Source organism: Microtus ochrogaster, unplaced genomic scaffold, assembly GCF_000317375.1.
Source record: "Microtus ochrogaster isolate Prairie Vole_2 unplaced genomic scaffold, MicOch1.0 UNK13, whole genome shotgun sequence".
Classification (NCBI taxonomy): Eukaryota; Metazoa; Chordata; class Mammalia; order Rodentia; family Cricetidae; genus Microtus; species Microtus ochrogaster.
In genome coordinates, this window is record NW_004949111.1 from 3,399,322 (window position 1) to 3,412,020 (window position 12,699).

The window sequence follows — 12,699 nt, forward strand, 5'->3', positions numbered from 1 at the left end:
ACATTAAAAGTAGTTGAAAAAATCCATCAGCACATGATGGCTATTCTGTAAAAAGAACTTTTCAGTAATTTCCATATAGACACGCAGGGCAGTCCTGTGCCAAGAAAACCTGTTCTTTAAATGACTATCTTTAATTTGTAATGTGAGCTGAATTTTGATTCTGTCTGGACTGAAGATTTTAAGAGACAATTTATAACAGATCTATTTTTTTTTAGTTCCACGGTAATCACGAACAATCTCTTTATATGGCACCTTGCTTCCCTCAGAAACTCTGTGATATAGTCCTTATGGTCTCCGAAATGATCCTCAAATATAAACTAAAGGGGAAAAAATGAAAGAAAGAGAGAAAGAGGTAGGAAGGAAGAGAAATAAAGAAAAAGAAAGAAAACTGTACTCCATTCTTTCGAATCCACAGTGGTTTCCAACAGGAAATTTCTCACAGGTCTCATCTCTTTATCAGTCCTACTTGCTCACCATTGTTTGTCAGTTTATTTCATATCAGATTATTTGTATTTGCAGGTTTTTCTTGCTCTTAATGGCATGTCCTCAATATGGGTTCTCTTTATCCACTTACCCCGTTATTTAAACAAGAACAGAGAACTATATTCTAGAATTACACTGGATACTTTTTGTTTATCAGCTTAGTACTCACAGGATGACAACACAGGTAAACTTGCTAGAAATACAAAACTGCAGTCACTACAATTGAATTTGAATGTGCATGTCAATAAGATCCCTACGTGAATTACTGGATTTGTGGGTACTGGTCTAATACATGAAGTTAACAGATTTCTATTACTGTTGATAGGCTTTAAAGAATAATCACTCAGTTGGCAGAATTTTAACTTATAGTGATATATGTATACTAGCAATATGAATTCTGTTAAATAATGACTACTGGAGAATAGCACATTAGTGTATGCTTATTTTAAGAAACATTTCCCAAATGATTAAATCAATGATTTGTCTTCTGAATGTTATTGGGAAAGTTTAAGCGAGAAGTCTTTAATAAAGAAATGCCATTATAACACAACTTTAAATAAACTTAGAAAACTTTGAAGTCGCCGGGCGGTGGTGGCACACGCCTTTAATCCCAGCACTCGGGAGGCAGAGGCAGGCGGATCTCTGTGAATTCGAGACCAGCCTGGTCTACAAGAGCTAGTTCCAAGACAGGCTCCAAAACCACAGAGAAACCCTGTCTCGAAAAACCACAAAAAATAAAAAATAAAAAAAAGAAAAAAAGAAAACTTTGAAGTGCAATAAATGCTTTTTATTGTATGCTCATTTCAATGAGTAACATTTAGAAATAATAAGTCCACATAACAGTAACAATCTTATTTTACAGCGTGTACATCATTTACAGCCACATAACACACAAGTTTAGTAGATTTTCCAAATTTAGTTTTCTGAAGTTAAGAAAGATAAAAAATTTGTTTTCAAGTAACTGATTCTTATCTGGTGCAAAACAGAAAGATGAATATTACTTAAAATACAAAGCCACAATATAGCATGAAGAAAAAGTACATTTTAGTTATGCTGAACAGTTGAATATAAACTAAATTAAGCCAACTAAAACTTAAAAGTACACATCATATGCATTACATTTATGAACAGGATTTTCATTAAAATTCCCTACACCAGCTTTTAATATTAAGTGCCATTTTGATTTGCAGCATGCTAACACAAAGCGTTGTTAAAGGGATGCATATTTTAAATTTATACACTGTAAACTGAATATCCACCTCCAAACTCTATTGGCAGCATATTGTTCTGTTAAATACTGCATAAATACCGCCTCATTGAAAATTTATATTAAGAATATGGTATATAGATTGTAAAAACCAAACTTTTCAATAATGGCATAAAATTGCACCTTTAAACATTAAAGCAAGTAAGACTTAAACAGTCATACTTACTAAAACTGTCCTAAAAATTCTAAATATTTATGAAAACTGTTCTCTCAATTAATATTTAGATTATAAGAAACATAGTGCTGACTTTGTAACATAGTTGTAGCCATTTTAGAAAGCCACATTTGACTCAAATACACCTTTATCATATATGCCATACTGAATCTACTTGAACACCAAAACTGGAACTTTATTTCTTATATTTCACTTCAGATTTCAGCACAGAATACGATGCCTTAAACATCCTATCCTGTGATAAAATATTGGCAACTCTAAAGTTCTCTTTTTTTACTAGCACTGAATTAATATAACTTGTTTTCTTAGTGAGATTCTTTGTAACGAATACACAAAACATTTGCCATTTCTGGAATCCAATGTCCAGGTACAATATAAAAGGCTCAATGACTAAGTGACTGATGGATGACTGCATTTTCTTTGCCCACCCCATTTCTAAAATTGCATAAAAGTGAGGCTGCTTGCTACAGCAAAGCATTTCTAAATCGATTATGTATTCTTTCAAAAACACTTATCTCTAGCGTGACCAATCAAATAAGGTGTCTTAACTTTTCCCCTCTGTAGTTTAGTTATGAATATAATACTGTTAATACAGAGTTAAGTTTCTCTGCAACCATCCTATGGTGCGTCTTAAATTCATTAAGTAATTTTCAAAGGGCTATGAGATCCCCCTTCTAATCCAAATATTTTAAGATCTTTAATACAAAGAATGTAAAGGTATGACTTAATATCAAGCTTTGAAACCAGATAAAACAGTGAGATTCTCCTCCCAAATAGCATCTTATTTTGTAAATAACTTCCTTATAAGACTCTTACTAAATAAGAGTCTCCTTGTGGTGCCTCATTATATGCTGGTTTTTTTCTGATGGCCTTCGGAATCCCTTCTTGCAGAATTCACACCTGTGTGGATAGTCTTTTGTATGTATGGAAATCACATGCCGTTTAAATCCAGATGCATCTGTGGTGCTGTATTCACAATATTCACATTGGTAAATCTTCCTTCCAGTATGCGTCTTCATGTGCTTTTTGAGCTCATTCTGTTGTCTGAACCCTCTCTTGCACCGTTTACACTTCAATGACTGATCTTTAGTATGAACTGATAGGATATGACCACTAAGAATAAATGGATCTGATGTTTTAAAGTCACAGTGCCTACACTGATGAATCTTTCTACCCTTATGAATATCACTATGTTTTTTAAGCTCTGAAGGACGATGAAAACCTTTATCACAGACTTCACATTTGTGAGGGAAGTCCTTGGTATGGACAGATATGATGTGCCGCTTAAGGTCACTTGAGTTGGTGCTCTTGTGATCACAATGAGGACATTGGTGTGTTTTATGTCCTTGAAACAAATCCAGATGGCGTTGAAGCTCTCTTTCATCACCAAATGCTTGAGGACAATGCTCGCATTTATACGGCAAGTTGTTACCATGCTTAGACTTAATGTGAGTTTTCAGATTTGATTGATCTGCACACCTGAAGACACAATACTGACACTGATATGGCTTCTCACCGGTATGGGTTCTCATATGTTTCTTGAGTTCAGAAGGATGACGAAAACCCTTTCCACACTCAACACAAACATGAGGGAAATTCTTACTGTGAACAGCCAGCAAATGTCTGTTTAACAGTCCTTGTTCGGCAGTTTCATAGTCACAGTACTTGCACTTGTGCATCTTCGGCTCCTTGTCTCTTAAGATGAGTTTATTTGAACTCAGTGGACTAGCTTCTCTGTATCTTCGAGTGTATTCTGTAAATTCATGGGTTTTGTCAACTTTGTTTATGAGCTTATGGCTTTCTAAGTGGTTATGGAAACTAACTTTCTTGTTAGTTGTAAAGTCACAATCTGTACACTGATATTTCTTTCTCATCAAATGATCAGGATGATTCTTCATGTGTCTTTTTAAGAATCCCCTGGATTTAAACTTTTTTGTGCAAATATGGCAAGGGTATACTGTCAAGGGCTGTCCATCAGGGCCTATTATAACAGCTGGATAGAAAAAAAAAGGAAATTGTGACATTTGATCACACTGCTTTAAAATAATTTACAAAACAGCTCCTGAAACTAGCTAAAATTCACTATGTGGAAATACTAAGTTGAATAAAAGCCTTATAAGATAAAAATGCATTTTATAAAATTTTTGTAGTAATGTTGCTTACTGAGTAATGAGTACTGAGTAATAGACTACAAATCTATGGCATGAAATATAAAAAATAGGAATAAATCACCTTTATAATTAATGCATATGAAATTTGCCTTTAGATATCTTTTAAATATGAGCAAATAAGCATTTTTAGAGCACCAACCATATACTGCTAAATGTAGTATCAGAGCTGGAGAAATAGTCTAGCTGTTGAGAGCACTTGCTACTCTTGCAGAGGATCTTAGATTAGTTCTCAGCACTCATGTCAGGTAGCTCACAACTACATGTAACTGCAGTTCCAAGGGATACAACACTGTCTTCTGCCCTTCATAAACACCTGCACACATGTGGTGCAAACACACACACCAAATTAAAATAAAACTTAATATATGTAGTTATCTATAAAATATACAGGGCTATGTGAGGCATAACTTGCCAACATTGACGTACCTCCTTGTATTAAATAAAATTGTATATCTCAAATTGCTATATTCATAAAACAGATTTTTTTTACCTGTTTGCCATTGCCTTGTTTCTCCCCTTCTCCTCTTCTTGATTTTTTGTTTAAGTACTTTATTTGTGTTAATGCTATCACAAATTTGAAGGTACTGTGCTGCTGTAGTGTTTCTGTTTTCTAACGCTGAGTCAAAAGTGTTTCCTGAAAACAAAAATGTAAACTGTTCAATTGAATATATTTATAGTTTTAGGGCTTTGTTAAGTAAATTACTTGATGTGACATGGTACTAAGTTATGATATAAAATCCAAAAAGTATACACATGTTCTCATTCTTCTAAGTTTAATTCATATCCTCTTTTGTACATGCAAGCACATTGAGTAAGACAGCACACAAATTTAAGTTATTTCAACATGACCACCCTCTTAAGGAATAAACTGGTAAGATTAATATAACATACAAAATTATGACATCAGATTAATTTCTTATGAATAGAACCTGACAATATTAAAGGGATTCAGAAAAGAACATATATAACTAAGTGAACCAATATAGTCATTGTAGTTATATGTAAAATAGATGCTACATGTAAGTTTTATGGTGTGAAAATTATTATTTAGACTGACTTCAGGAATTAAAATAGACTTAGCAGGTAATTTTCTGCAATTTAATTATGATTAATGCATACAAAATTGTGACGGTTTGAATGAGCATAGTCCCCATAGGCACATATGTTTGAGTATTTGGTTCCCAGTTAGTGGAACAGTTTGGGAAGGACTGGGAGCTGTGGACTTATTGGAGACAGTGTGCCCTTGTAGGAGAAGGTGAGGTGGACTTTGAGGTTTCAAAACCCTACCCTAAGCACGGTATCTCTTTCTGCTGGCCTGCCTACCTACTGAACAGGATGTAAGTTCTCATCCCCAAGCCTGCCTGCCTGCCTGCCTGCCTGCCTGCCTGCCTGCCTGCCTGCCTGCCTGTTTGCCTACTGCCATGCTTCCTGACATGGTGATAATGGACTGAATCACTGAAACTGTAAGCAAGACACCAATTAAATGCTTTCTTTAATAAAAGCTGCCTTGGTAACAGCTCTTAACAGCAATAGAATAATAACTAAGAAATACACTAAAATTTTAAATCACAAAACTGTCAGACTAGCATATATCTGATATATATGTCTTCTGTTGATTTCTATTAAACCTATATTAAAATTTAGAATCAAATACTGCCCATGGGGAAAAAACTGAAAAATTATATACTTTGTCATTAGAAAAAGTCTCCCTAAGATAAAGAAACTGATCCATCATGGAATAACACTAAATACAGTGTATTAAGCTAGGTATGAATTTATGATATATTCATATTAGATGTTTTCCATAGAAATTAAGAATGCAGTCTCACTCTAACGTTAACAAATGGTTGATATGAACAATTGTTCTTTTATTCTTCAAGTAATTTATGTAGTTTTCTAAAGCGACATTTTACAACCTATGTGGTAAACTGTCTAATTCTTGTATCATCAGGGAAATCAAAAATGGATTTCATTCATAACTTAATACACACTGTATTTATGTATGTTGGTTGTTAAAGAGGCAAACCCCTACATAATTTCAATAATAGAAGTCCAACAAATATGACTACTGAGATAAGCTAAATTTTTTACTTATCAAGTAGTATATAAAACAAAACATTTAATTTTTATCTCTTTTATAGTGCTGTCTCACCTGTTGCTTGACAATCTTCATACCTTCTGGAAACTCTTCTTTCATCTATAAGAAGGGACTAATTATAAACTAATATACTGCCTACAGAAATTATTACCAGATCACATTTTAACCTATAAAATTTTACGTTTGCTCAAATTTCTCAATGAAATACACTTGTTATTGAAAATTTACGTAAGTTAGATAATATTCTCCACTCTGAAAATAAATACTACTGTCTGCTTCATTAGAATTGATAATATCTTGAATAGTTTTTCATTTTAAGTGAAAACTGAGTAGCTATTTCTGCAGAGTACACTTAGCAATGGAGATATTCAATACGTGAAACAATGAAATGAATGAAACTTGGAAAAAAACAACTTTGGATAAACTAATGCATTGTACATCAGAAGCTTTTAATGTATACATTATAAAAAATGAGACTAACAAAAGACAAAATGGGCTAAGAAAAAAAACTTGATAAATGAACATATATTCTAGAGAATTTGCTTTTTCAGAACCTCAGTTTTAGTGTTTGTGTGTCAACAAATGAAATACATTTTTGTAAAAGGGGAAGGATAAATTTAAAAATAGTACTCCTATTTTATAAAAATATTTTATGGTGCTCACTTATACAGGTAGGATTTAGAAGAGATCCTAACAAAAATGCAGTAAACAAGGTTTAATAGTGATAGAAAAATCATGTAAAATAACTGGAGATGAATCAATTCACAGAAGAGTATTTCATTCTATTCGTAATGACTGTTTTTTCTCTTTAAGAGACAAGCCATGCTCACTCCCCCATCTCCTGAGACAGGCTGATTTTCAGCTTCCAGCCTGAGCTCTCTCTCTTTTTTGTCTTCCTCTCAAAAAGGCAGCTTCCATCTCTCCCTTCTCTCCCCCCTTCTCTTCTCCCTTCTTTCCCCTCCCCTCCTCTCTTATCTCTCTCTCTCCCTTCCTCCCTCCCTCCCTCTCTACTCTTTTCCCCTTCTCCCCTCCCTTCCATAACCTACTTAATAAATATCCAACCTCACTCTGCATAGCGAACCTATCTGTCTGTCTCTCCCTGCCACTGCATGGTTCCCTGCCCAGGACCAGCCACCTTCAGAGACTTGTGGCATGGTCTCCTGTCCAGTCTCTGCCTAGGACTGGCTGCTCTCTGCTCACTGCCTGCAACCACATGGCCTGCTGCCTGCTGCTGCGGGGATCCTGCAGCATTTTTATTAATCCATTTCACTATTAGCCAGTACATAGTGGCATTATAGCACAGAATATTAAATTGCTCAAAGGCGTGGTAAAATACATACTTTATGTACTTATGTAAAAATACTAGTATCCTACCATATGATGCAGGATAGACAACAGGGAAACCTGCATTATTAACATCAGTGTTCTCAAGCTGAATCTCAAGGACTGTTTCTTCCTCTTCCCCTATAGTGATTTCCATGTATGGTTCATTTGATATTTCAGCATAACCTAAATTTTAGAAATAATTGCTTGTTTACAATCTCAAGTATTTAATAAATGGGCAAAAATATTTTCAAACAAGTTTAAAAAGTTTTCAAAATTTCACGTTAGTTAATTTTAAAATGTATAAATTTAAATTTAGTTTATATTAGATATTTTTGATAGCTAATGCTTCTAGAAGACAATTGTTTACCAAAAGTAGTATCTTTATGTATTAGAAACAAGTTCTATGAAAATGGCTTCTTTATTTTTCATTCTGAGACAAGGTATTGTTTTGCAGCCAAAAGCTGGTCTAAAAACTTGCAGTCTTACTGCTTCAGCCTTCTGTGTCCTGGGATTACAGCCATGAACCATCATGCCTGGCTCTGAAAATGACTTTTATACTTACAAAACAGGTGTGCTTGAACAGGGTATTACAATCCATAAGACACTGCAAATTTATAATCGGGGAGTTATTCTATCAATCTTCCTGAGAGCTTTTTGGAACTCAGAAAACATTTTCTATGAAAATATTGCTACAGAGTAATTTATGCTTTCCTGCACTATTTTGAAAGAACCATATGTATAATGAATAATATACTAGTCACTGAGTAAACTTTTAAAAATAATTAAAATTATATATTATACATGCATATATAAGTATAAATATAAAATGCTGTTGCTCAAGAATTAGTAGACCCTCTTCAACAAGCATGAAATTTAAGTACACTACTGACAGAAAAATAAGACATTTAAAAATATTATTATTGGAGTTAAAAAATTTAAACCTAGAGAGAAAATTTATATGCCTTCTGTGAAAATTGATCTCTATTTAATGTCATAAATGCATCATTGAATTCAATATATGCTTTCCTTATGATTAAAAAATTTGAATCTTCTATTTCCTTTAGAGGAAATGTATAAATACAGTAGAGTGAAAGGTATCCTCCAGTTTCTTCTCTTTAATAACCACAAAATACTGGTCTAAGTTTTCCAAATTCATAGTGAATTCTGGCATTAGCTAAACCTATGCCTCAGTTTCTCATCTCCTACCATGCCTCTTACTTAATCAGTGAGTAAAAAAAAATAATATGATTTAGAGATGAAACAAAGGTTATTTCAATAAACATTTTTGTTCCCTTTCAAATACTCTCCACCAAGTATTTTGGTATTTTCAGCTGTGAAAGGGAGATAGAATTCAGCCCTCTATGGTTGATAAAGAAAGACTTTAGTAGTAGTTATTAGAGTTCGGCATAAGTAGAACATAAACTATCATGGTCTTTCTGTGAAAAGGAGGCTCTTGCCCTTCTATGATAAAACAAAATAGTGTTTGTCAGCATGGCAACAAGACAAATGTAGCCTTAGCAAAAAACTGCATAATGACATAAAGACAATGGAGAATAAAATACCTTCATGAAAAATAAACATAAAGAGTGAAACATGACAAAAGAAAGCAAATCTGAATAAGATTTTTACCCTGTGGTCCTCAGTTCTCACTCCCAAGAAACCCTAATAACAATTATTCATGAACAGCATAACAAATTGAGATCCTGGCAGAATAACTTATATAATTATTTACCCACCTAACTTATCAATGATAGGATATGAACCAGTTAGCCCTTCCACTGTTAAATCCACATAGGCCAAAAGTGCTTACTGCCATGTGGAGGAAACACTGGAAGTAAAGTTAGACAAGAATTCAAATTTTAGTACTATAAAGGTCTTGGGCAACTTATTTTCTCTGAGCCTTTATTGTCTTATAAAAGAAAAATATTTTCCACCTCAGAGTTGAATTATTAAAGATAAATGAAACTAAGCAGATCTAAAGATGGTTATTTTCTTAAACTTATAAGTGTATTACAATGTGAGCTTATGTGCACTACATGTGTGCATGTACCCATGTAAGCCAAAAGAAGGTGTTGGATCCCCTGGAACTAGAGTTACAGGTGGTTATAATTTGCTAGACATAGGAACTGAAACTGAACCTGGGTCTTTTGCAAGAGCAGTAAGTGCTTTTAACTACTGAGCCACCTCTCTAGCCCCAATTAAACAGATGTAATTATATAAGCAAAATGTATACTATATGATTCAATTTCTATATATTTGTAAACTTCATTACAACAAAAACGATAAACTCTTCATCTCTTTGTAACATATTATTTGAAATGTAGAATTCATGTATCCCTATCTGAGTAATACATTGGTGCAGGAATGCCTAAAAGAACACTTTTAATAAATATTTGCAAGAAATTCCTTATTTTCTAAACTTTGTTTTTATTTAGTAATCTACTTTTGTTATCAATGCTTTAAAGTTTTATCACTGCTTCTTATAAGTCACTGCAGTGCCATTTTATCTTACTGATATCATCTTCTTCTTGGGAAGAATCTTTGACTGCCATGTAAACCATTTTCTCTCGCTGCATTCGGCTCTGGTCAACCACTCCAGCTACAGAATGTCCACTGGTATATTCACTCTCTGTGACAATTTCTGTCCCACCTTAAAAATTAAAACACATGCAAACTATAAATATATCATGAAATAAATCCATGAATTAATGAAGAGGATATAGAGAACATACAAAAATTCTAACAAACTTCAAAGTACATAAAAATATTCATGTAAATTATACTTTGAGAACTTATCCCTCATTTCAGGTGTTAACATTTATGTCATACTTACATGCCAAGCACTATAAAAATTATATATATATATATGTGTGTGTTTGTGTGTGTGTGTGTGTGTATATATATATATATATATATATATATACCACTTTTTTTCTCATAAAAACTCTATTAGGTAGTCACAATCACTATGGCCATCATAAGAAACAAGGCAGAGATCATACAAGTCATTGAAAGTTTCTCAGTTAAGCGCTAGAAGTAGTTTTAAAAACCAAAATACCCGCCTCTGTTATCAATGCTCACTAACACTCATTATAAGCCTTATTCTAATTCCAATTATTTTCATTTGTTTTACAATTTTATGCCATAATAGTTTCATATCAGAATAGTCCTCACTCCACTTTATATGTAGATATTCATACACAATTTTAGAAATACATTGAGAAGCCTATAAATATTTTTGTCTTTGAGAACTTTAGAATAATCCCCATGAAAGGTAAGAATTCTAATGTCTCTTATATCATGGAATTAAAAGAGTTCTGTACCTATTTCAACGTCATCTTCGGCCTCTGCTTTAAATATATACACTTTTATCACTTCTGAACCAAATCCATCTTCTTTAACATCTTCTTGTGAGCCATCACTACCGATTTTTAATGGTGTGTTCCCCATATGTTCTAACTTCTCTCCCACATCATCCACTGGAAAATATAAAGGAAACTATTTCAGTCAAAAATTACATCTGACATTTAATGAGTGGTAAGCATAATGGCAAAATTAAAATGTTTTAACCACCTACCCACTATAGTCCCTTAGTGACCTATTATACAGTCACTAAAAAATGCTGTTTCATGAAAACAATACTCAAGATCAGAATTACTTAAATTTTTTTTTAAAATAACATCATATTACCCAAACCAGTCTCTGTATAAGATATGTTAAAATTTAAAAAAGCAAACATGTATTAGGTAGGCCATATTTCTTGAATAGGACTTATGATTTTGGCAGTTTACAAATATCTATACACTGCAGTTCACATATAGTGCTCCTATGATATTAATGTTATCCTTAAAACTATAGAGAATACAATTTTAACATAAATAAGTGGTGACTTCAAAAACTGTGCCTTTGCCTTTTCATATATAATGTTTTTATATTCACTGAAGCATCGAGCTTTAGATGAGAAAAGAGGGGTATCATCTACTTAGGTATTCATTTTACATGTAATTATGAAATAAAACATAGACTGTATTTTATGTAAAATCCTATCACTAAAATCTGTAACAGAAAAAAGATGAGTTATAAATTTACATAAACAAATCCTAAATTAAAAAGCAGTTCTTTCTAAAAACAATTAATTTATAAAATCTATTATTTGAAAAGATTAAATAAAACATAACCCAAATGATTTAGTAAAAAGAACTTTTCATTACTCATCATGAAATATTATCTAAGAGCTCAAATTTCTGTTGACGCATTTGAAAGAATTTCAAAACACAAATTTTGTGTGTGTGTAAACATATGCTTTCTTTTAAAATCAGAAACACAGATAATACCTAACTGCATGGTACTTTTCCTCATAAAAAATCTGATGCTTCAGAGCACATGAATAAATGTCATATGTTAAGGTAAAGCAATCATATTTGGGACTATTACTAAAGATTTTCAATATGCATAAATTTTATTCAGTTCTACAGTTTCTAAGGACACAACATATCACTATGAAATAGATATTCTATTAACGATCTTATAACAACCATAAGTCATATTCCAGCAATATATTCTCTATAAGTATGTCCCTACCATTTTACTTCCAATACTGTTCCTATAAAAACTAAAGCATAATAGAAACCAAAATTGTGCCATTACATATTTCAGAATACCACATATGAAACATAAAAGACTGAAGCCTAGTATTTATCTAATATCTAACAATTTTAAAACTATGAAAAATAGAATAAAATGCATTAAAGAGCTATAATCTTGGTACTTCTTAAAAATTGAAGCAGATCTAAATGAGTGGAAAAATCTACATTTTCCCTAGTTCAGTTTCAAGTTTGGTATGTCATCAAAAACGCTGTTTTGTCCAATGAAATGGAAAACAATGAAAGCACTTCACAAATTATTTTAACACTGAAAAGTTATTTTATCTTTTTGTTTAAATATAAATGATTTTATTCCACTTAAAAGTTTAAATATACTATTGCCAATGAAAGCTAGCACTCAAATGACACAAGAATGATGTAAACATTTCTATTCCACTAAAGCTCCTAATCACATTACTGTATTTTTAGCAATTCTGGGGTGTCAATTTCATAAATTAGGATGAAGATATATATATATATACATATGTGTATATATACATATACACACATATATATATATGTGTGTATATATATAT

At 32.5% G+C, this 12,699-nt stretch overlaps 1 protein-coding gene across 5 annotated transcripts in view; it reads right to left on the minus strand.

Moving 5' to 3' along the window:
- Positions 1 to 1,262: 1,262 nt before the first annotated feature.
- Znf711 (zinc finger protein 711) overlaps positions 1,263 to 12,699 on the minus strand; it is a 28,904-nt gene continuing 17,467 nt past the window's right edge. For 3 of the 5 annotated variants that reach the window (XM_013353601.2, XM_026789036.1, XM_013353600.1), the window contains 5 exons: positions 10,844 to 10,999; positions 10,033 to 10,170; positions 6,249 to 6,293; positions 4,587 to 4,730; positions 1,263 to 3,918 (listed from right to left, as the gene is read on the minus strand). In XM_013353601.2, coding sequence (XP_013209055.1) covers positions 2,741 to 3,918; positions 4,587 to 4,730; positions 6,249 to 6,293; positions 10,033 to 10,170; positions 10,844 to 10,999 — 1,661 coding nt within the window. In that variant the 3' untranslated portion in view covers positions 1,263 to 2,740. Of the gene's footprint in view, positions 3,919 to 4,586; positions 4,731 to 6,248; positions 6,307 to 7,557; positions 7,704 to 10,032; positions 10,171 to 10,843; positions 11,000 to 12,699 lie in introns of all 5 variants that reach the window. The other 2 variants (XM_026789038.1, XM_026789037.1) reach the window with 2 other exon arrangements.